The 23032-nt window shown below is 40.2% G+C and overlaps 9 protein-coding genes across 9 annotated transcripts; 3 read left to right on the forward strand and 6 right to left on the reverse strand. All coding sequences in view use genetic code 12, as the record gives it.

Moving 5' to 3' along the window:
* Positions 1–99: 99 nt before the first annotated feature.
* Positions 100–753, reverse strand: RJT20DRAFT_132238 (uncharacterized protein; the record flags this gene model as incomplete). Its single annotated transcript, XM_064918120.1, has 1 exon — positions 100–753. The coding sequence occupies one exon, from the start codon at positions 751–753 to the stop codon at positions 100–102; it is 654 nt and encodes a 217-aa protein (XP_064777140.1).
* Positions 754–2166: 1413 nt separating this feature from the next.
* RJT20DRAFT_132239 (uncharacterized protein) lies at positions 2167–3072 on the forward strand (the record flags this gene model as incomplete). The annotated part of the gene is made up of 1 exon (XM_064918121.1): positions 2167–3072. One exon carries the CDS (start codon positions 2167–2169, stop codon positions 3070–3072), a length of 906 nt encoding a protein of 301 aa, XP_064777141.1.
* Positions 3073–4736: 1664 nt separating this feature from the next.
* Positions 4737–6214, forward strand: RJT20DRAFT_11823 (mitochondrial 2-oxodicarboxylate carrier). The gene has a single exon (XM_064915867.1). It carries the CDS (start codon positions 5063–5065, stop codon positions 5927–5929), a length of 867 nt encoding a protein of 288 aa, XP_064777142.1. The 5' UTR covers positions 4737–5062; the 3' UTR covers positions 5930–6214.
* A 740-nt stretch (positions 6215–6954) lies between these two features.
* On the reverse strand, positions 6955–10578 carry RJT20DRAFT_143699 (P-loop containing nucleoside triphosphate hydrolase protein; the record flags this gene model as incomplete). Its single annotated transcript, XM_064918676.1, has 10 exons — positions 6955–7272; positions 7294–7426; positions 7490–7608; positions 7630–7948; positions 7979–8399; positions 8436–8553; positions 8650–8933; positions 8987–9184; positions 9268–10329; positions 10410–10578. 10 exons carry the CDS (start codon positions 10576–10578, stop codon positions 6955–6957), a joined length of 3141 nt encoding a protein of 1046 aa, XP_064777143.1.
* Positions 10579–12303: 1725 nt separating this feature from the next.
* Positions 12304–12801, reverse strand: OFR1 (Ofr1p; the record flags this gene model as incomplete). The annotated part of the gene is made up of 1 exon (XM_064920264.1): positions 12304–12801. One exon carries the CDS (start codon positions 12799–12801, stop codon positions 12304–12306), a length of 498 nt encoding a protein of 165 aa, XP_064777144.1.
* A 95-nt stretch (positions 12802–12896) lies between these two features.
* Positions 12897–13969, reverse strand: RJT20DRAFT_124255 (uncharacterized protein). The gene has a single exon (XM_064916187.1). It carries the CDS (start codon positions 13824–13826, stop codon positions 13335–13337), a length of 492 nt encoding a protein of 163 aa, XP_064777145.1. The 5' UTR covers positions 13827–13969; the 3' UTR covers positions 12897–13334.
* Positions 13970–15923: 1954 nt separating this feature from the next.
* Positions 15924–18440, reverse strand: CDC48 (AAA family ATPase; the record flags this gene model as incomplete). Its single annotated transcript, XM_064918122.1, has 1 exon — positions 15924–18440. One exon carries the CDS (start codon positions 18438–18440, stop codon positions 15924–15926), a length of 2517 nt encoding a protein of 838 aa, XP_064777146.1.
* Positions 18441–19971: 1531 nt separating this feature from the next.
* Positions 19972–20442, forward strand: HNT1 (adenosine 5'-monophosphoramidase; the record flags this gene model as incomplete). Its single annotated transcript, XM_064921373.1, has 1 exon — positions 19972–20442. One exon carries the CDS (start codon positions 19972–19974, stop codon positions 20440–20442), a length of 471 nt encoding a protein of 156 aa, XP_064777147.1.
* A 197-nt stretch (positions 20443–20639) lies between these two features.
* Positions 20640–21917, reverse strand: SFT2 (Sft2p). Its single transcript, XM_064915892.1, has one exon. It carries the CDS (start codon positions 21471–21473, stop codon positions 20838–20840), a length of 636 nt encoding a protein of 211 aa, XP_064777148.1. The 5' UTR covers positions 21474–21917; the 3' UTR covers positions 20640–20837.
* Between the last annotated feature and the right edge of the window lie 1115 nt (positions 21918–23032).

Consider the following 23032-nt stretch of genomic DNA (forward strand, 5'->3'; position numbering starts at 1 on the left):
CTAAAACAAGTAAGTCAAATTTCTCTATTCGCAACTACAAGTGCTGTCGTCATTGTAATAACTGCAATTCCTCAGGTCAATACCAAGCTAAGGACCCAATTAAGCCAACTTTTGCTTGCCGTTGTAGAGATCTTCACCTTTATCAAAGATCCAGTCGACAGCAGCCTCGACAGGCTCATCGAAGATGTATGGCAACACTGGCACAATACCCAAACCAATTCCTACAGGACCATAAGTTTTCAAGGACTTGATCTTGGTGTTCTTGAACAAGACAGATGAGTATCTAACTGCACTGTGAATAGTAAAGGCAGGCAAACCCATGGATGCAATACTCTGGAAGATACCTCTTTTCACGGCACCAATTCTCCAGTCAGATTCCAGCAACTTTTCATGAGTAGCATGGAAAGCCTTAGCAGCATCAGCATCAGGTTCTGGGTAGGGGTAGTCCCATGGCTTCAAGTGTTCGGTGTAACGTCCTTCCGACTTCAATTTCACGATCCACGAGTAGTACGAGACATCTCCGAGGATATACAACCAGGAAACACCGTAACCCAACTTCACGAGGTATGGATGGGCCACAGGACGAAATGACTCTCCAATGTCCGAAGTGTAGGCCACATATCTATGGGAAGCCCTTAAGATGGTTCTGAATCTGTTGGCATAGGCGGCATATCTGAAGCCAGACTCTTCTTCCTCAACGGTGTCGGAAGTATCCACCGCTTGAATGACTTTATCGGCTTTTTCCAGAGACATATTTCCAGCAGATGTTGATCAATGGGTTTACTGTTTACGAATATATAATCTATAAATGTATAACTGTCCAGACTTATGTAAACATTGCGATCACTCTCTATACATTGTACCAATGGAATTGTACCATTGCTAAACAACCGGCGGCAGCGGCAACTTACTAGCAATGCTGTGTGAAGGACAGTGGGTATAACCGGTCAGATTACCCGATCGAGGATTAAGAATAGAGTGGCGACGGAGATAGAGTTAGGCGTATAGTAGAGTGGGTAGAGAGATGGGTATAACGGTGGTGAGTGGCAAACCGGTAAAACAAACGGCTATATTGATATATAATAAATATACACTAAGAAAATTCGGCTAATATAAATGGTGTCATCTTAAATCACAGCAATTGAACAATTATAGATAGGACCTCTACATAACAAGCAGGACTGTTCAACCAAGCATAGCTGTAAGGTGAATAATAATTTAATAAAATACATGTAAGAAAAAATTCTTTGGGGGTACTATTATAATAAGAATCTGCCACATTACCCAATGCTCCACATACTATAACGCAACAACTTCAACCCAATCAGACTTCTTGTTAGCCAAGCCCATTATATTTGCACCCTCAACTATCACTATTTTGTACATCACATTCCAGAGAAACCATGGTAGCGCTATTGAACTGTAGTCTACAGAAAAATCATATATATTCTCAAAATAAAAGGATGGAATAATTGCCCTTATGGGTCTTAGCAGAGTGTTATCTCTGTTGGCATATTTCTGTGTTGATCACTATCACACAGTCTTTCTGTTTTCTGTCTAATTCCTTTGAGCTTGGTAAGAGTAAAGAAAAAAGTAAAAAAAAAGGAATAGAATCCTCAGCAAAACTCAGTCTGAGAATTCTAAGAGGACATAGTACTACAAGCGTACACTTTTTGCAATATACGGAGTTCTCTGAGCATATTCTGCCACTCCACTCTTTCTCTGAGCTTTAAGCACTTCTGAAACAATAGGATTCACTCTTAGTCTCTGTGTCCCCTTTTTTCCTTCTTTCCCTTTGGGCCCCAGTCTCTTTGTGTCTCAGACTGTATGCTCTGTCTGTCTCAGATTCTCATTCGCCGTGTGTCTCAGTCACTCTCTATGTCGCAGTCTCTCAGTGACTCTCAGTGACACTTACTCTCTATGTCCTTCGTCATTTTGTCATTTTGTCATTTTGTCATTGTCCTTTGTCATTTTTTTCTCTCACTCACTCTCACTCTCGCTCTCACTATATGCCTTCTCATAGTAACAAATACAACAGAACGGCAAATCGTAGACTGCTGCTGGTTCTTTACAGCATAACATGACTTGAGAAACTAACAACTGTGGTTAAAGACACTTGTATATAATTAGTACAGTGACTTCTCCTCAGACATCTCGAAACATACAATGAAATTCACTTTGGTGATTAGATTCACCGACACTTCAACATCGGCCCAGCAGGTGCGAGACTTGGAAATACCGTTGTCTATCAACTTCGACAAAGACGATGTCAATAGGCTAGTCAGCATCAAATGGATCAAAAACACCATCCGTAGCAAAGTCAGCCAATGCTCATCTAATAGATTGCGGTTGATCTACAGCGGCAGGGTGTTAAATGAAAAGACAGACTTCAGAAAGGAGATCTTCGAACCACGTTTAAGATATCTCCACAGTGAGGCAAACCAGTCAGGAGCAGGCTCTCCAACTCCAGACGCAACAGAAGACAGAATATATATACATTGTGTGATCGGTGAAACTCTCACAAGAGAACAATTGGCAGCGGAAAATCAATTGGATAACACACCGCAAGCAGTCAGTACCACACCAAATGTGATTGGTTTTGACCGGTTGCTCCAACAGGGGTTCTCGCAAGAGGACATTGACGAAATGAGAAGACAGTTCATGCTCTATGATTCTAATACGGCCAGTTCTTCAGGAAGAAATGATCTAATTAATGACGTAGAGGAAGAAGAGAGAAATCAAAGAGCCATCAGACTACGCGAGGAAATGTGGATAGAGTCTACTGTTAATGGTAATAGTGGAACCCAGGCCATAGGGGCAGCCGGGGGAAACGATGGGGGCAGCTTGGCAGCACAGCAGCAAGTTCCGGCTCAACCACTGGCAGACTTGGATGACACTAATGGTAATGAAGACTTGTTATTGGGACTTTTACTAGGAATATTCTTAGGAGTCATAAGTATCATATTCTTAGTAGCAGATGACACCGTCTTCAACAAGAGATTGAGAATGTCTCTAATTGCAGGAATATTCATCAACTTCTCGTTTGCTATCATTAGAGGGCAATGGATTTAGCTTAGGGATCGGAAATAGGTTTAATATAGTCAAGGATTTAGAAGAGCAAGTAGAATGTTAAGAAATATGTAAGTGATCTTCAAACGTTAACAGATAAGAAAATCTTTAGTCAGTCCGATGAAGGCAGAGTGACTGAACTCAAATCCTTCAAAATTCGAAATCACAATCTTCTTACAATGTTTTATGCTTCTATATCTACAGCATCACTACAACAGAATCTTGATAAGTTAGTCATACACAACTTAGTGATTCTTCGAAAATGTGTGATCTACCAGCCCTCACCAATCCCAAAATATTCAATAGAGAAACTCTAATCAATACGTAGACAAATTGATGAAAGGGCGCTAAGATGATCGTTACTCCACTCCCCTAAGGAAACGGATGTTATTCCCGCCAGGAACTTGACGCTCGCCAACTCGTTGGGATATCTGAAAAAGACAAGCAACACGGTAATAGTTCTGGCTGCCGCACGAAGAAGAAGAGTATATATGAAACTTTTCAGTTTCCATTGATTAATATTTGCTTTATAGATGAGGATGGCTGAAAAAAAAGTTGCAGGGTTACCCGGACAGGAACCATCGGTGCAGGGTTCAGTTTTAAAGGTGTATGGGGAGTATGATTTAGAGTAGAATTGGATTTACGAAGACAATTTACGGAGTTTTTAATATATAGGTCCTATTACCAATATGAGTGTTAGACGAAAGACCCCAGCTGTATTTAGAGATAATACTGAATACGACAATTGCATCAGTTTTAATATATGGTTCTCACCTGATGTCATAAATTGCTTAGAATTATCACCGCGTTAGCGGCAGTCGCGCTGAGGAGCAAATTTTCTCTTGGAGCTACCACCAGAATTCACCGGTTCCTGGCAGTAAAACTCTGCAGTGAGTCCCTACTGCTCACGAATTATATCGAGATCACGTTCCAGCACGAGGAACCTACATTCTATTGCATTGTGAACACTGAACTTAATTAGTATATGCATGAGGTCCAGTCCCGTAGGAACCAGGTTTTCGCATATTCGCTGTTAAGTCCTTTCACAGGACTTCCATTCACACGAGAGTTTTTCAGTGTCACCATACGAAGCTCGCCAAGTTAATGCAGAACACCCAACGGCTCTCTCTAGTGTCGAGTCTTAATGCCTTAAGGTTTGTCGCTAGCAACCACACCTGTCGGTGTTATATGTCGTCTCCATTTCCGTGCATACCAGTTCTCGAGGGGGAGGGGTCCCGCTACAGCAGTAGTTTATTACTGGCAATATCCGGCACCCAGGATAATACCGGAACCGCTGTTCTGTCAGCGGTAAATCGGTTGGAGGTGATTTGTGAGCGATAAATACCATGGTAACTGCACAGTGCAGCGAGTCGTTGTAGTATGGTAAACTCCAGAGAAGTCACTTTAACCAGTAGAGCATCTCTAGTAACACATCCAAACAAAGCCCTAACAAAGACTCACTTACTGCCCCTTTCTTATCTTTGCACCCCTGATCAACTTCTTGCTATGTTCTGCCCATTCAGAATATTATCCCATTTCTGTCCCTTATCTCTCCACAGGCCTCCCGTGCCAGCCTAATTTCCAATTTCAATCCTCTCTCTAGTAACCTACAATTCTCACCGGAATTAGTTCTATCCTCAGAACAAAGTGGGGAGAGAAAAAATATTGTCGCCGGCCTGAGTCAAACTATACCACTTTTGCTACAGCACCTCCACATACTTAAGTAGCCAATTCTGTCGCCTGGTGTAATTGAACGGTACAGCGACAGGTGAATTGTTTTAGATTTCTTTTACTAGGCTTCTGTTACTTCTCATTTTTTTGACTTCTAGTTGACGCTCGACTCCGGTTTATAGATTCTGTCATCGCTTCCACTAGACGGAACAGCCCACAAACTATTACAGCATACGCAACTAAACACTGAAACTCGACTTTTGACCAGATCGATACTCAAAATCTCAGTCACAGCAAATCCAGCACAAAACACATATTCACAATGTCTACTGAAGCTCCAAAGCCATTACCTTTCATCTACCAGTTCGCCTCGGGTGCCATAGCTGGTGTCTCTGAGATCTTGGTCATGTACCCACTTGACGTGGTCAAGACCAGACAACAGTTGGACAACACCGGTGCCTATAACGGTACCATCAAATGTTTGAAGAAAATTGTCAGAGAAGAAGGGTTTTCTCGTTTATACAAGGGTATCTCAGCTCCAATCTTGATGGAGGCCCCTAAGAGAGCCACTAAATTCGCTGCCAACGATGAATGGGGTAAATTCTACAAGAAGCAATTCGGTGTTCCAACCATGACACAATCTCTTGCCGTCTTAACCGGAGCCACTGCAGGAGCTACTGAATCGTTCGTGGTCGTTCCTTTTGAATTGATCAAAATCAAGTTGCAAGACAGAACTTCCAAGTTCAACGGTATGGGTGATGTTCTCAAGCACATCATCAAGACCAACGGTCCTTTGGGTTTGTACAAGGGTCTTGAATCAACTTTGTGGAGACACATCCTGTGGAATGCTGGCTATTTCGGATTGATCCACCAAGTCAGATCTCTTATGCCTAAGCCAAAGACTTCATCCGAGAAGACATTGATCGACTTGACCTGTGGTACCATTGGTGGTACTTTCGGTACTATGTTGAACACTCCTTTTGATGTCGTTAAGTCTAGAATTCAAGCTGGTTCCACCAGATATAGGTGGACATTGCCATCTTTGGCTATAGTTGCCAGAGAGGAGGGTGTTAGCGCATTATACAAGGGATTCATTCCAAAGGTCTTGAGATTGGGCCCTGGTGGAGGTATCTTATTGGTGGTATTCACCGCTGCTATGGACTTCTTCAGAACTATCCACGAGGGTTAGTTAATTGAGGATAACATATTCACGCTATTCTTTAAACTGATGTGCATTCTGCTATCATTCATTAGTTTGCACAATGCATTTGTACAGTGCTTGAGACTACCTTTGTAGTTTCCTGCTTTCATGCTACTTGTTCATTTCTACATATAGTCACTTTCAATGTATCAGTTGGTTTGTAATGTGTTCTGTTCATTGTAGTTTGATTCTCCTCTCATTTTAAAGTGAAGGTAATTTTGTATCATATCTTAACACATATGGAAGAATGTGGCTGATAGCTGCATTCTTTTTTGGCTGCGAGGAAAATTTAGTTAGAAGATCTTCTGCAAAAGGAAAATTAAAAAAATATGGTGATTAAAATATAATATGCATTTATTGATGAACTAGTCTTAATATGGTATTTACAAACTTATATTGTCTTTCTCACATGGATTCTTTTTTTCTCGGCTTGTCTTAGGAACCCTTGCAATATAGTAGAAATTGTGCCAAGTATGTTTATGCAAATAAACGAAATGAAGATCCCAATATCTCTTCCTCTACGATGATAATCAGCTCCAAGTTTTTTCAAAAATGGAGCTGAATCAGCCATCATGCAAATCCACACTTCTCTCCAGTATCAGTTAAGTAGCCCCCAGCAACATTTATGTACCCCTTCATGTACTCTTCACATGTCATATTTTGGGGTGGAAGAAAACGCAATATTTCAGCATCCGAACACTTGACTGGAGTTTTATATAAGCCAACGGAAAGCATCACCGACACCAAATAAGTGTATGTGTTGCATCTATACATAAAAATCCAGAAACGGGGCAATGCATCCTTACTAACCATCACACCACAAAATGAAATGCAAATTATGAATAGTGCTATATTTAAGTTCGCAGCATTCTCAGTTACTTCCAAGAAAGAAATGCACCATTGTCCCATAGTTGATGTGTAAACGTAAAACATGACTATAGTAAACCACATGCACCACGTTCCCGAGCTGTACCAGTCAAAGCAGCATTATGGAAATATCCAATTGGATAATATCAACAAAAGAATGCTAATGTTCCAATAAAGATATTCCAAGGGATCTCAGCTGTAATTTGGGCAGTAATAAATGCGAGCCAACCGAATGTTTTAGAATGTCTTTCCCTCACTTCATACAAATCTCTCTGTGATACAAAATGAGCCGAGTATTGATGAACTAAGATATTGAATACCATCAAGAACGTAAATACGGAAAACATTTGATTCTGCAATCCTTGAATATAATTGTTTGTTTTAAAGAAGGCACCATTGAATAAAGTTGATGCAACACCAGATAACATCTTCGAATATGTGTAACTAGGTGTTCTCCAGTTCTGCTGAAAGACTCTTTGTGTAACAAGAAAATATTGGGTCCAAAAGGAAGTTGCAAAAGTGTCATATTTGTCGGGGCTGTCATCTATTGGTATTTTCACCAATTCTTCTTCCATCCAATCAAGGTTATATTGTACTATCCGATATTCTCTCGAGTTCCTCCATACTTGATGGTAATCTTAGTTGGCATGAGATCCAGGAGCAGCCCCGATTACTTCTAACATCCATTCAACGGGATTAGCATGCGGTGGGCAAGCAGGAGCACCGTTTCTCTCGAAGTAGTCAATCAATGTCCGGAATTTTCTACCTAAATTTCCGAAGTAAACGGTTTCTCCTCCCCTCTGAAGGAAAAGCAAACGGACGAACTCTTCCATCAAAATTGCAGAGGGTTGATGAATTGTACATAAAACTGCCTGTCCATTATCAGCCAATTTTCGTATCAATTTACAAATGGACCATGCAGTTTGTGAGTCCAAACCCGAAGTTGGTTCGTCTAAAAATAACAATAGCTTTGGTTTTGCGAATAATTCAACACCAATGGACAATCTCTTCCTTTGCTCAACATTTAAACCTTCGCCAGTAACACCCACTACTGCATCGGCATATGCCTGCATCTCTAACAACGAAATTATGTACTCCACGTATTCGTCCTTCTCCTTCTTTGGAACTTCATTGGGTTGTCTTAAGTATGCCGAAAATGTTAAAGTTTACCTAACGGTTGATGTTTGAAGATGCAAATCTTGCTGTTGTACATAACCAATTGATCTTTGAAGGCACGCGTTTAAAGGTCTACCATTAACCATTTTGACTCCATCTGTTATAACACCTGTTGTTAACCTGTCAGAGAGGGCATTTAACAAAGTTGTTTTTCCAGCACCAGAGGCACCCATCAATGCAGTAACTTGCCCTGGTTTGACCCAACCATCGACTTTATTCAAAATTATTCGATTCTCATCTTTTATCTTTACTTCATATGTCAAATCTCTCCAGTGAAATGTGTTTTTACCTTTGATTTTTGACAGGTCGCTCACTTGTGTTGCACTATCTTCTAAATCATTTTGGGGCAAAATCTTCTCAACCTTGCCGCTTTCTATGTCAAGCTTCAATTTCCGTCTTGTTTTCAAAGCAGCTTCTTAAAATAGAAGAATCTATCCCTTCTGCATTGCACCTTGGTTGTATTCACAAATGATTAGGTATGTGAACAAAAACAATATAATGAAACATATTATAATGCCCACATTTCTCCACTTATGCGAACCGTAATATTCAAAGGCAATGTTAATGTACTTATCACTGTCGATATATTATTCTCCTGGGGCGGCTCCAATTGCATTACAGAGTATGTTTTTCCCTTCGGTGGGATAGCCCTCTCCAGAGGGTACAAATTGTGAACATGTAAATTTTCTGTTGCTGAATTCATTGGCAATGAGTGCCTCAAATGCATACGCGATAGGATTAATATAATTTATCCACCTGCACCATCCAAGCATCGCTGGCGTAGGAATCATGAAACCTGTAAATATAGTCAACGCCAATACTAAGATGGAAGCAGGAGTCATTGCTTGGGACAAGGACTTGGTAGCAGCACCAATGGTTCTAAGAAGATGTGACATGGAGATGGTGGCAGTAAAGTTGACAAAAAGGAAAAAGAAGAAGCTTCCAATATCTCGCCTGAAATTGACCATGAAGTAAAAATGAAAATGAGATTAAAAGCAATACATGTGCATACTTTGGGTACTAATTCGGTGAGAATTGATGCAAGTGCATCTGCGGATGGATGATATAATACATACTTTTTGTGCTTTTCAACTATTGCTCTACCTTCGTAAAGTGAAAAGATTTCCAAAATTGATGAAAACGCATTGAATAATATTGCAAAAGACAAAGCCGCAGTTGTATAATAAAATGAATTTGTATCTTTGATTGGTTGTAGAAGATTGATGAAATTAATAATGACATTGCAACTCCTCCAGCAACCTGAAGTAGGGCAAATGAATGACCACCTCTCGTTCTCATGTTTCTGTGGATTACGTATTTCACTTGCATAAAGAATGAGACTGTAAATGGAGACGAAGGAGCGAGATAATTGGACTGCTTGGCAATATGTGATTGATGGAACCTCTCTTTACTTTCGCCACTAGATGTTTCTTCAATATACTCCTCTATCGCTCTCATCAACATTTTCCTGTGTTGTGACCTCTGCCAATGATTATAAAATTCCTCAGGAGTTGTTGGTACCATTTGTTCACAGCCATTCTTAACTTGTCTTTCGGACGGGTTTGAAATAGATGTTAAAAAGTCAGCAGTGGTCTGTCGCTGAGGGCAATAGTAGCCCATATCTAAAAAGTATTGCTTTGCGTCTTTAGTACTTCCGAAGAAGATTTCATATCCTTCGTATAGCAAAACTATTTTATCAAAAAGATCATAAGCGTCCTGTGAACATTGGTATATGGCAACAAGGGGAGTGGACTTCAAAATTACTGCGGAAGTTTTCAATGCTTGAATAAATTCCAAAGCTGTTGCAGAATCGAGACCTCGAGTGGAGTTATCCCAACATTGAACAGAAGCTTGGCTTAGGGTCACCTCAGCAATAGAAACTCTCATTCGTTCTCCTCCAGACACTCCTCTAATAAACTCGTCTCCAACCTTCGTATTTTTTGTATGGGACAAACCATATGTAGCCATAACGACATCCATGTGTTTGGTGTATAGTTTACGTGAAATTCCATGTGGTCTATTTTGGGGTGTTCTCAACATGGCTGCGAATTCAAGAGTTTCTCCAACCGTCAAATGTGCAAAATGATTTTCAGTTTCCGCGCAATAAATTACGTCTCCTCTGAAATGGTTGCGAATATCGTACGGGGTAAATCCATCGTAATTTATAACGGACTCTTTGTCGACGTGGAATCCGTACGTCTGACAAGCTATGGTTTTCAAAAATGTTGAGCATCCAGCTCCAGGCCTGCCTAGCACCACAGTTAATTCCCCCCGTTTAATCAATCCTTCCATTGGTTTTAATATATCAAAATTGTCGCTTGTTCCAATGTCGGGGAAGACAGAACCTAATATATATTTGAAGTATCTATAAGTGAATTTATAATAAAGTTGCTGAAATTGGTTTGATAATCAGAATCAGAAGCACGACCATAGCAGCGTAAATTTTTGAAAGCTAGTCCCAAGGAAGATGTGTTGTAATATTCTGGATCTGATAGTTTGACCTTCATCAAGTATTCAAGCCAAAACTTTGGATCAAAGTCGTTTGAGTTAGGGTCGAGTCTTGAATCAATATAGTTCGAGTCATCGTCTTGCATTGGAACTTGCCCGGGAAATTGCGAGCAATGTGTAATAGTCCTAGCAAGACTGTGACGTGATTCTGAGTCATCATCGGAGCTGTTTTCATACCATGACCAGCTCATGCTCTTCGCCAAATCTCTAATTTGGTTGTAAAGGCAAGGTTCAAGACCATGGTATTCAAGATCATCGGCATACTCATATTCAAACACATATCTTCGATCTTGTGCCTTTTCGGGTTGAGGGGGCATTGCATCTGGTCCCTGAGATAAAATGGGCTATCAAGTTGGATGTCGCCATTATATTTATACTCTCCTTAAAAAAAACACAGTGTTCCGGTTTTACCAATCTCTTGGATCGCACCATTCTCAATAGGAACATCCACATAAAGTGATTGATAGATTATGATAATTTCGAAAAAAAAAAAATAAAAACAACAACATTGCATCAAAGACAATAAGGGACGTGATATTTTCAAAGCTATCATACACGAGTATTTACTCTAAGAAAAATTATACTATTTTGAAAAACCTTGAAAATGCTTCCAGAAGACGTGTTGCTCTGTCAAATTTATGAACGTGAAAAAAATATATATATATATCGAAGAAGTCTACTAAGGTTACTATTACAGAGTATTCTAACAATTGATACTAAACGGGAACATATATTAAATAGACATATTAGCAAATAATAAAACTAATCAATAAGCTCAAAGGAATGATGATACAGGTCGGGGGTCGGACGATAGAGGAATGTCTCTCAATAAAGCAAAGGCGATATTCTCCAAAGTTAAGCACCATCCACCATATAAACAATGCATTTTGTAGTATAAAACCATGCCTTGTCCATGGGACGTACACGTAAGAAAAGAATTTACTTGGTCAAAAGTCTTTAAACTACTCGAAGAAAAATTAATAAGACTTTTCAGCCGACAATGAAAATTAAAATTATTTTGGCGAGTACATTACCAATCTTGTTTAATCTGTGTAATCGTCGTATTCTTTGATTCTATTACTTGCTACTGTTTTCTGTGGTACCAGTGGAAGTTGAACAAGGGAAACCCGGAAGTCTGAGACTTGTTGTACGCATCTAATTTGCTATCGACATAAAAATAAATCTCCAGTTGAAAGGTATGCAAAGACTATAGATACTGTGCAGCATTAGAAAGGGGAATAGGCCGAAGGAGGCAAAATGTACCTGAGACCGTCTAAATAACAATGCACTCTTTCCCAAGAAAAATAACGAACGATCATTGCCCGTTCATTACCCGAACAAGTCACTCAACTCTCCCCTATTTGGACTGTGTATGGGAAGCATTGATCTCATATTTAAAAGCAACTTTTAAGACATGAGGCTTCCTGACAATCAATACCAAGCAATCATAAGAATAGAAGTGATCCCTGTGCTTAGTAGTCCAAATAAGGTTCGCCAATCAATCAAGAGGCTTTGCTAGGTTGCAACTTCTGGTCGCAGTGTGAAGCCGGGGAAGAATATAAATATTCCCATCAAGTTTATAGTTTAGTGTCAGCCCACCCTAAGCCGTCCAAGTGACGAATTTTCATGTTTAGACATGTTCTACAGTTAATGAAATTCAATTAATACACATTCTCTCCTATGAGCGGAATGTACCAAGCAAATCTCAAACGCACTTGTAGGCCGCAAGGTACTCCTAAACTTTTGTTCTAAGTACACTATTTGTATTCACGTTGTTGTGTCAGATACATACATATATAGAAGCATAATACTTAGACTTGATAGAGCACTTCACTGACGCCATCAAATTTCTTAGGTAAACGTACGGCAAGACCGATGGGGTTTATAATGACATTTTCGATGTCCCAAATTCCCTCTTTGTAGTAGATATCTCTTTTCAAGAATTCAATTACATCTTCTTTGGAGTCAGCGACTAAGTGGAATGCACTGCCAGCAAACTTCGTTTTAGCATCGTCATGGTAAATAGCACCTGCTGCTTTGACAATTCCTGAGTTCACAACTGAGGCAATAGCAGCGACGTGGGCTGGTCTGACCTTTGTTCTATCTACGTTTGGTTTATCGTAGACGATAACGTTATACTCAATTGACATATTTCTGGTACTTACTGAGAATTGCTTGCTTAAGTTCGCCCACGTAGACAGTCTTGTAGCGAATAGACTCCTTTTAAATACTGGAATCATAGATACTTTCATCGGGACCTTGTTATGTTTGTTCTCCACAATTTCCAAGTTTATAATGCAATTCGTCATTGTGAACCGGTACTGCACACCAATTATAATCACATGATAGATATCACGCGATTAATCACCCACCAATTAAAATACTGTTCTTTAGAGACACAATACTACAGACTAGTCAAGCAATGAAGATCTTAGTATCTAATGCTGTATATTCCTGAAGGGTTAGAATGACAGTAAATGTAATGTAAACTTTAAAAAAGATAAAAAAGAAAATAAATTATGAATGTGTATTGAAGTAAAGAAGGAGGCATATCCTTCTTGTTGTTGTGAAATATCTATACACCATTGGAATGGAGTATAGTTGACTTTCAAATAATGCAATGTAATGAAAGCATAAGCCCTAAGATGAACTCATCGTAGTTGTAATCATTCTTCTTATGCTACTACCAGGAATCGGCTCATTTGTCATGGCTGATCCTACGACGCAAAACTCTGATGTATGCTTTCTGATATTCTGATGTTATATGATTGGTTAGACCTTTGCTATCCAAACATTCTGCGGCTGCTTTGGGCTGCTTTGTCAGTAATCCTTACGAAATAAGTTAAGAGCTGGATGTGTCAATAGGAGCATATACTCTGATTCTCTCCTTTCTTGGTCCCAACTTGTCGGTCTTTATACCAGCGCCGTATTCGTTAGCAAAAGGTGAATGTGATGGGATTAAAGTAGTTGGAATTGCCTGAGGCTCAGAGATTCTTCTGTATTGTCTCTGACCAATTCCACCCTTGTCTCTGATGAATTCCTTGACAAACGATGTCTTGTATCTCTTTAAGTAGTTCTCGTTTCTCAATGTTTCACGGTCACCGTTGGCTTGTTCCTTATATAATTGGGTGGTAAACAAAGGCTTATCAGTCTTCTGGTGGTTCTTGTAGACCAATGCAGCGCCGGCAACAGCAGCGATTCCGAATACCTTGGTGATGCTGACTTCGAATGTCTTTGGAGGTGCCGAATGCGAGTCATGGTGATGTGACGAGTTGTATCTCTTGAACGATTGCCCTATGGAGCGTCCAGACGATGTTCTGATTCTATTGAACATTATGGATTGCTACTGAGTTATATGAAGACTGTGATAGATTTATTATCTGTAATGATTATATCTTACCAGAATACTATCCAACCAAAGCAACTACTGTCCTTGATGCTGTCTTCTGTTTAAATTTACAACCAACTGTTTTTGGTTTGAGCACTCGTTTTTGAGACAGAAAAATTTTAGCCAATAGAACTTTTGAGATTTTAAATATAATAGTCACGTGGATTAGAAAGGGTTGGAGTGAGAGAGGTTAACTGCAGGATTACTGTTGGTTGGTGATGTGTATGCAGGATATAATATTGAGGAGGAATTTGCAACCGGAGAAAAAGAGGAGGGTGGGTTCAGATGGGGAGTGATTCTAGAAAGACGTAGGTTGATTTGGAGTAGTGGAGAATTGGAAAATTGAGGGAGGCTGCTTTGTTCGTCACTGGTGTATAGTATAAATGGAAGATAGAATTGAAAATGAAATAAAAAATACTAAAAAGAACTCGCTACATTGTTAATGTTCCCTTGTTCTGTAATACGATGTATAATGATATAATATTATGACTATAAAGTTTTTGGTATTTCGGAAGGAATAGACATAAGCATTGCTTTTGGGAATGTGCTTTTAATCGGCTGCAATGCAAGATATGGTATACTGAAAACATAAAAGACGAACAGGATAATAGAAATAAACTTTTATCAATGGATAATGCAAAGGAATGTGAATCTGCTTCAATTAAACCAGCTAATTTTCGGAAGGCATGTTGCCTGGATTCATGCGATGTTGAATTTTGACATGGATATGAACTATGTCATGAATATGTTTAATGTAAGATTTCTAAAGACTCTAAGTCCCTTATTTCTTAGAAGCTTCGTCACTGAAGTGGCTCTGGATCCATGACGAACGGTACACATTGTGATTGTAAGGAGTGATGTTCGAAACTGAGTGGGACGTTGTCGATGCATGGCGCTTGCCTGCCTGAGCTGGAGGTTTAACCATCTTCTTTGTGCCCGATTGGGAGAACTTTGTCACCACGAAATCGCTGGCAATCAAGAAGATGGGAGCAAGAATGAACAAGCCGGCGTTGCTGGGTTGTTTAATCATGATTGAAACCATTCAAATATGGTATTTTTCAGTTGGAAAATGTAGCTACAACTGACGGAATAAATATTCAATTTTCCAATCCCAATCTTGCTTCTTGCAAAATTTGATTACTTTCTAATCTTTTTCTCTCCTTCTCTCCTTCTATGGAACAGATAACAACTCTACCAAGCTAATTCCGATGCAAATGCCTTTTCGTTGATTAAAAGTCAAGCAGACTGTTTTTATCCCACACCCCAGGACAAATAGACTTCAACTAACGCCTATAATTCTGGTGAATAATACAAAATACTTAATATTTCAAAAGATATCCTCTTCCCATAACTTCCATTAAAAGTGATGATTGCTTCATTTTAACTGAATTTTTCTCCAAACCTTATACTGCACATAGTTTCTCCTTTTTTCGCAATTGCTTTTCTGGTTTGCTGTGAATGGGTTAGTAGAGATGTACTTAGTAAGAGTGGTAAACTGGGAGCCATATAGAAACCGGAAGTGCTGCTTGTCGTTACTGAATCGTATTGTACCTTGATGTGGACTTATGTGCGTATTCAATGGGTTTTTAATGCTTTTTCTTTTCCATTTGGTATGGGTAAATTGTAGTTCTTTTCAGGAAGGCCATAGAACTGTTCCCTTCAGGAGTGTCTGCATACTGAGAAATTGAATGCTTTTTGTGTTTCTCTCACTCCACGTTTCGGTATTCCCGTCGGTCATACCGGTGAAAGAAAGAACACTATTTTTTCTTGTTGTGTTCACTTCCATTCTCTACAACCTCTTCATAATCAATAATATATTATGTGTAGTCGCTAAACTAATCAAGATAAAAATATAAGAGAGAATATATATGTAGAATACGCATCTCGAACTGAACAACTTACTTCTGCACCCACTCTACACTCTAGTCGTCGTACAGCTTATGCAATTGTTCATTGCTTTCATGTGGCTGCAAAGTGAATACTACACAGCCTGGACCGCCCCAGTCAAATTGTAGAATTCAACCGCCAGTCTCCATGTTTCATTTAACTGTACAAGTCGTCATCCTCTTCGACGCTTCCAAATGCAGCACCAGAGTTTCCAGAGCCTTCGTTACCAGCCGCTGGCAAAGTTTCTCCGCCGGAAGCGCCCTCAGAGAATCTGAAGTTCGTGAATTGACCTCTGGAGGCTTGCAATTGCTGGGCGTAAGACTCGTAACGACGTAATTCAGCCTCAGAGACAGAGCGCTTGGCCGTCTTCATAGCCTCCTCAAAGTGAGCTCTTGTGATGAATGGAACAGGGTCTTCTTCCTCTTCTTCTTCGGCATCTGCAGTAGTAGTTTCAGTCTTCATGTCTACGTCTTCTTCAGCCTTCACCTTCTCCTTGGCCTCAGTCTTAGCTCTGTCCAAACGGATCTGGGCTTCAATAGAGTCCTTAATTGCGAATTTTGCAGATCTTTGAACAATGTAGGACAAATCGGCACCGGAGAAACCGTGAGTAATCCTGGCAATCTCAGCGAGATCCAAGTCAGGCTCTAATGGGGTGTTCCTTAATTGTGCTTGTAAGATAGACAATCTAGCTGGCTCATCTGGCAAAGGGACGTAGATTAATTGATCCAAACGTCCTGGTCTCAATAAAGCTGGATCAATTTGATCTGGTCTGTTAGTAGCACCGATGACGAAGACGTTCTTTTTGGCATTCATACCATCCATTTCGGTCAATAACTGGTTAACAACTCTATCGGAGGCTCCACCAGCATCTCCCTGAGAAGCACCTCTAGCCTTGGCAATAGAATCCAATTCATCCAAGAAAACGACAGTTGGTGCTGCAGCTCTAGCCTTGTCAAAGATATCTCTGATGTTAGATTCAGATTCACCGTACCACATACTCAATAATTCAGGACCCTTCACAGAGATAAAGTTAGCCGACACTTCTGTAGCGACAGCCTTAGCCAAAAGGGTTTTACCAGTACCAGGAGGTCCAAAGAATAAGACACCCTTGGTAGGAGCAAGACCAAACTTTTGGTATTGGTCTGGGTGCAAGACAGGGTATTCCACAGTCTCTTTCAATTCGTTCTTGATGGCGTCCAATCCTCCAATGTCGTCCCAAGTGACATTCACATTCTCGACCACAGTTTCTCTCAAAGCGGATGGGTTAGAGTTAGTCAAAGCGAAACGGAAGTTCTCCATTGTGACACCAAGCGAGTTCAAGACCTCGGCGTCAATAGTGTCCTCGTCCAAGTCAATGAGGTCCATCTTTTCTCTGATTTGTTGCATGGCAGCTTCAGAACATAAGGAAGCGATATCAGCACCGACGAAACCATGGGTTTCTGAAGCAATTGCCTCCAAGTCGACGTCCTCAGCGAGCTTCATGTTCTTGGTATGAATACGGAGAATCTCGAGTCTACCTTCAGCATCTGGAACACCAATGTCAACTTCTCTGTCGAATCTACCGAATCTTCTCAAAGCTGGATCAATGGAATTTGGTCTGTTAGTAGCAGCGATGACCACTACGTTGGATCTGGCCTTCATACCATCCATAAGAGTCAACAATTGCGAAACGACTCTTCTCTCGACTTCACCATTGGTTTTGTCTCTCTTTGGAGCAATAGAATCAATTTCATCAATAAAGATAATAGAAGGAGAGTTCTTTTCAGCTTCTTCGAAAGCTTTTCTCAAGTTGGATTCGGATTCACCAGCCATTTTAGACATGATTTCTGGACCATTAATGAGGAAGAAGAATGCACCAGTCTCATTGGCGACCGCTCTGGCCATAATGGTTTTACCAGTACCTGGAGGACCGTACATCAAGATACCCTTTGGAGGTTTGATACCAATGGACTTGAATAATTGTGGGTGTCTCAATGGGAGCTCGACCAATTCTCTGATTTGGGCCATTTGCTTCTTGCAGCCACCAATATCGTCGTATCCAACGTCGTTTAAGTTGTTTTCTTCGTCTTCACGGTTGATAGGGTCACCTTCGCAGTGAATGATGGTGTCCTGGGCGACAATGGCAATTTCTTCAGGGTCTACTTCAACAACCTTGAACTCGACTTGACGCATACCACCGCGAACGGTGAACAAGTCACCCTTTCTTACTGGTCTATATGCTTCAACGAAGTAAGGCTTCAAATAGAGGTCAAAAAGCGAGCCGGTGATACCTTCAACAGTGTCAGCAATAGGCAATACCGAGATTCTGTTGGCATACTTGATGTCTGGACATGGGTGGATGGTGACAATGTCACCCAATCTGACTCTCAAGTTGTTACGAACGCATCTGTTAAAACGGGCTACACCATCGTCCATGTCGTCGTCTGCTAACACAATCAACACCGTGTCCTTTCTCTTCTTACCTTTTACAAGGACAGTGTCTCCACGGAACAATTGAAGGAGTTCCATGGTGTTGGACGACATCGTGATCACCGAGTTGTCGTCGTTGGTGGCGTCGTCGACAAGGAGGGCGTTGTCCTTCTTCTTTCTGCGGAGAATGGCGGTGGCGGTCTTATCATCCACGGCGTGGGCGCCCGAAGCGTCGAAATGCGGTTTCTTATCTTCTCCCGTCATGTTATCTCTATATATGTATTATATATTCCGATACAACAATATCTGCTAATCAATTACTATATCCACCTACAAAAGAAAGACTAAACCTCAATGGAAAATAAGATCAACTGAGTTGGCGTTACTAAGTCGAGTGAGTCGCACAAAAAAGGAAGTGCGAGTTTGGGTGTTGGGGAGGGTTCTGGAAGGGACCGATGGAGGGTGGGTCAAACACGGGAAAATGTGGGTTTTTTGGGTTTTAGATTTGATTGCTGAACTCGTAGAGATGTGAAGATCCAGGATATGTAGTTTATTCAGTGGGAATTGAGTGGAAAATGGTAAATACCTGGGCTTGTAGGTGGATATTTATATGGTCCATGTTAGCCATAAAGCTGTGGAACGTCCGAGAAGGACGTGCATATAGGCGCGACCCCTCGCCACCGAAAATCGACGATAAGCGGCGGCACGGGTGTTTATAATCCAATCCTAATCGGGGTTGCTGGGTATGCTGGATGTGCTGGGGTGGTGTATGTCAGGAGGAAGAGAAGGAGAAGATGTGAAAAAGATGAAAGTCCAAGGAAGAGGTATTGCAAGTTAAGCAGGATAATTATTTCGGTCTTTGAAGGAAGGTACGGATTTGTAGAGATAGAAGGGAGTACTTATCTGTAAAGATTTGTGTGAAGAAGATACACAATTCTTGACTTCCTAACTGTGAGGTTTTAACCTGGTTAGCGTTGCAGCAGCTTTCGGCTCCTCGGCCATAAACTCCTACCAGTGATTTCTTAAAAGCAAGCCCATTTGACACAAAAATTTAATAAAAATGAACGCCGCTGGCTGTAACGAATAAATGCCACAAAATGAAAATGCAATGAAAGCTAAGCTAATGGTCTACTGTATTATATATTGCTGTAGTATGTATTGCTGTATTACTGTAAATGTGCAATGTGCACTGAAAATGTGCAAGTACTGTATTTAGAAAGCTCTGCAAAAGCTTTTCACCTAATACATAAGGACATGCAGATAATTATATTTGGAGCTCTATAAAAGGGCTTCTATAAAAGAGCTTCTACAAAAAAGTTCCAACCAAATGTTTACTGCCAAAGAGAAGTGAGATCTGAGTTACAGATATTAGGCAATAGTGCAAAAAAGACAAAACCCATGGGAACCACCCTGAAACCACCCATTAAATGCTCTACCAAAGTATTCCCCAATCGCTAAATTCACTATAAAAATGCTGTAATTGTTAGATAGTTCAATTCACTCACTCACGTAATTGTTGTCCTCTCTCTATAACTTCGTAATTACCATTTCCATTTCTATTCTTCCATTTCCATCTCCATTATGAGCCTAAGCATTCTCTTAACTCCCTTGCTTTGTTAGTACTCTCTCCCACTCCCTTCCTCTAACTGTTGCACCCACGCACGACCCAAAACCTGGGGAGATTATGGTCTCTTAATAAACTGTAATTTTCCATATTAATATAACCATTACAGTCCTCTCGATTTGGTCAATTGCAAAATATCGCTAGTGTAAGTTACCGGAAAAACATCCCAAAATGGCTACCCCTGCAACCAACGCAACCTGTCTCTTCTGCAAGATCATCAAGGGCGAGATCCCTTCGTTCAAGCTCGTGGAGACAAAGCACTCGTTCTCGTTCTTGGATATTCAGCCAACCGCCGAAGCCCATCTTTTGGTTATCCCCAAATACCACGGAGCAAAGTTGCACAACATCCCTGATGAATACTTGGCCGACATCTTGCCTGTGGTCAAGAAATTGACGAAAGCTCTTCATTTAGACGAAAACAATACCCCTGATGGAGAGGGCTACAACGTGTTACAGAACAACGGAAGAATCGCTCACCAGGTTGTCGACCACGTCCACTTCCACTTGATTCCAAAGAAGAATGATGCTACTGGTTTAGGTGTCGGCTGGCCAGCACAAGAAACAGACTTTGACAAGTTGGGTGCTTTGCACAAGGTCATCTCTGAGGAATTGAAGAAGTTAGACGAAAGCGAGAAATTATGAGTCAGTTATCGAACTTTTGCCATTGTACTTAAACCAATGGACTATAGTGCTTATAAATTCGTGATCTATATCATTATGTACGGAAATATATGATTAAAATGAGGAATGAGGATAGACCAAGCATTGAAGTAGTAGAGTGGAGAAATTGAGTGACATATGAACAATACCTCTAGCATTCACTTACGGTTTTGACATTAACTTCAAACAATTGGGACACGAATAATTAAAATGCATTATATATTCCAATAAATAAGCTCATTAGTATTAAGAATTCGTTAAAGTACAGTCATATATACACCTTCTAATGCACTATTTGTTTAGTAACAATCGCAACACCAAATCGTGTTCTGTCAATAGGCTCCCCTTAGCCCTTGCATGATAATATCCTGGCGAAATCACAAGATTCCGGCAAACAAACCTCCTACGTAACCCACAAAGTAACTGGTGAACCACGTCAATGTCGTGGCTCCAAATGGAAAATAGCTGACTGTGTAGTAAACTACGGCCAACATCTCGATAATACTGGTGAACACTGTTAAAATGCTGCTCTTCAAAATCACAGCAGAGTACAATGTAAGTAGCACCGAACTAAAGAAGATCGTTGTGAATAGCACTCTGTCTGGTGACAAGAGATGGCGAGCGTAAGTGTATGGTCCTTGCAACACTCCAAAGGAAACAACAAACAACACCGAGCCCATGGTCCATATCAAACCAAACTTTCTGGGCCTTAGTGCCAAGACTGGGAACATGAAGAAGCAAAGCACGAAGCATAGCAAAGAAGCAGCAAGACAACAGGAAAAGCCCAATATCTTCTCAAATCTTGATAACGTGAACCATGATGGCTCCTGGACGCCCACTGGTACATCTTGGTTTGTAGTCGGGAGCTTTGTGTAGAGGTTGGTTGCGCTTGCTCTGACATAGTCTGTCCATTCGGATAGCACAGGTCGAGTTGTTGCTTGGGCCGTGTTATTCGCGGTTCTAGTGTTCCAGTTATTGAACAGCTGTCTAAAGACGTTTTCCGATTCTGACATGATGTGTAGTGTAGTCCATGAATATCACTATGAAGTTATTACGTTGTAATTAAAATTATTGAGATTACTATTGTCTAACACGATATATATATATATATATATAATATGGTGTATAACTACTAATTCGTTTGCTGTAAACGTATATTTACTTTGCCGCCTACGAAAACCGATTATTGTTTATGAATGATATCCTGCAGATATTATGGTATTGTAGGGTTAATCCTTAACTATGGGGAAGTCCTTAACTATGGGGAACATTTGGGTGTGCTGATGAAGTCTGAAGGAATATGACAATACGATGTTGCTAAGTTTGGAGACAAGAGATATGACGCTTTGCAATAATGATCATTAAAACAAGAAGAGAGTACTTTCAGCAATTATATCTTTAAATCATAATGTCATACTATATAATATACATATAATACTTAATAAAATATATATATTACTACTAATATAACCATGTGAGGTTAAACCTAATGATAATGCTAAATTCATTAAACTAAATGATGTAAATACAGGTCATCCTGACCCATTTATATTCAAATGCTTGCAAGGATTAAGTGACAATAAATACTTGTGCCGTGTAAATGGAAGCCCAATATGCTGGATTTCTCTTAAATTAAGTGTCAAGGTAGTACCAACTAATGTTTTTAGTAGAGCACATGTCTATCGCTACTGTCTCAAGGCTCTGTAGGTGGACTACTACAGGAGAATATCTCCCCGAGTTCCACATATATGATATCGACCTTTTATTATTGCACGATACAATTCCTAAATACATTTCCAAATCTAAATTCGTCCTATATTTACAAGATAGCGCGACAGCAATTCCAAAATTTGACTACAATATCGAGGCTGTTGTTATACAGACTTTGCCAATCCCCAGCAAAAATGGAAACCTCGGAATGGAAGACTTCATGAGACGGATAAGTGGCGATGATAGATTCCCTAAGGGTATCCCGAGAACAGATGATATCACAGTAATTGACACAAGGGATATCATTAGCCATGGAAAATATTTTCCTTACATGGTAGATTTAAATTGTTGGACGCTATCTGTACCTTGTGATCAGTTTAAAAGGTTACCTGAATACTTAAAAGTTCTTTTCGCAAGCATAAGTCCAATTGACTGCCTTTCTACAACAGAACTTCAATTATCACTTGTTGAAGATTGGAAGAGGTGCAAATCAAAACTGACAACATTGAATAACATCACCTACTATATTAAGAGTACTTGCCAAATTTTATTTCCCTTCCAAATTGAAGAACTAATTCTCTCGAGGGGGCAATGTATACTACCAGGACGTCGAGGATATTTTCAATTGGGTTTCCTTCGTAGATTTGGTAAACTCTTTGAAGAATTATTCCAACCTAAGAGTTTTGCATCTAAAGCTCGGAACAACATGGGAGCCCTCTTTTGCAAATCCGCCTTGCCTACAAGACTTTGACTATCCTCAGCATTTTCGGTGTACCAGACGTGGAATTGTATACTTAATTGGGAACAACTTTTCATTTCCTTCTACTTTGCGCATATTGTCAATAGAAGGAGGATGCAACCT

Source organism: Scheffersomyces xylosifermentans (genome assembly GCF_036884685.1).
Source record: "Scheffersomyces xylosifermentans strain CBS 12540 chromosome Unknown RJT20scaffold_1, whole genome shotgun sequence".
NCBI classification, from domain to species: Eukaryota; Fungi; Ascomycota; class Pichiomycetes; order Serinales; family Debaryomycetaceae; genus Scheffersomyces; species Scheffersomyces xylosifermentans.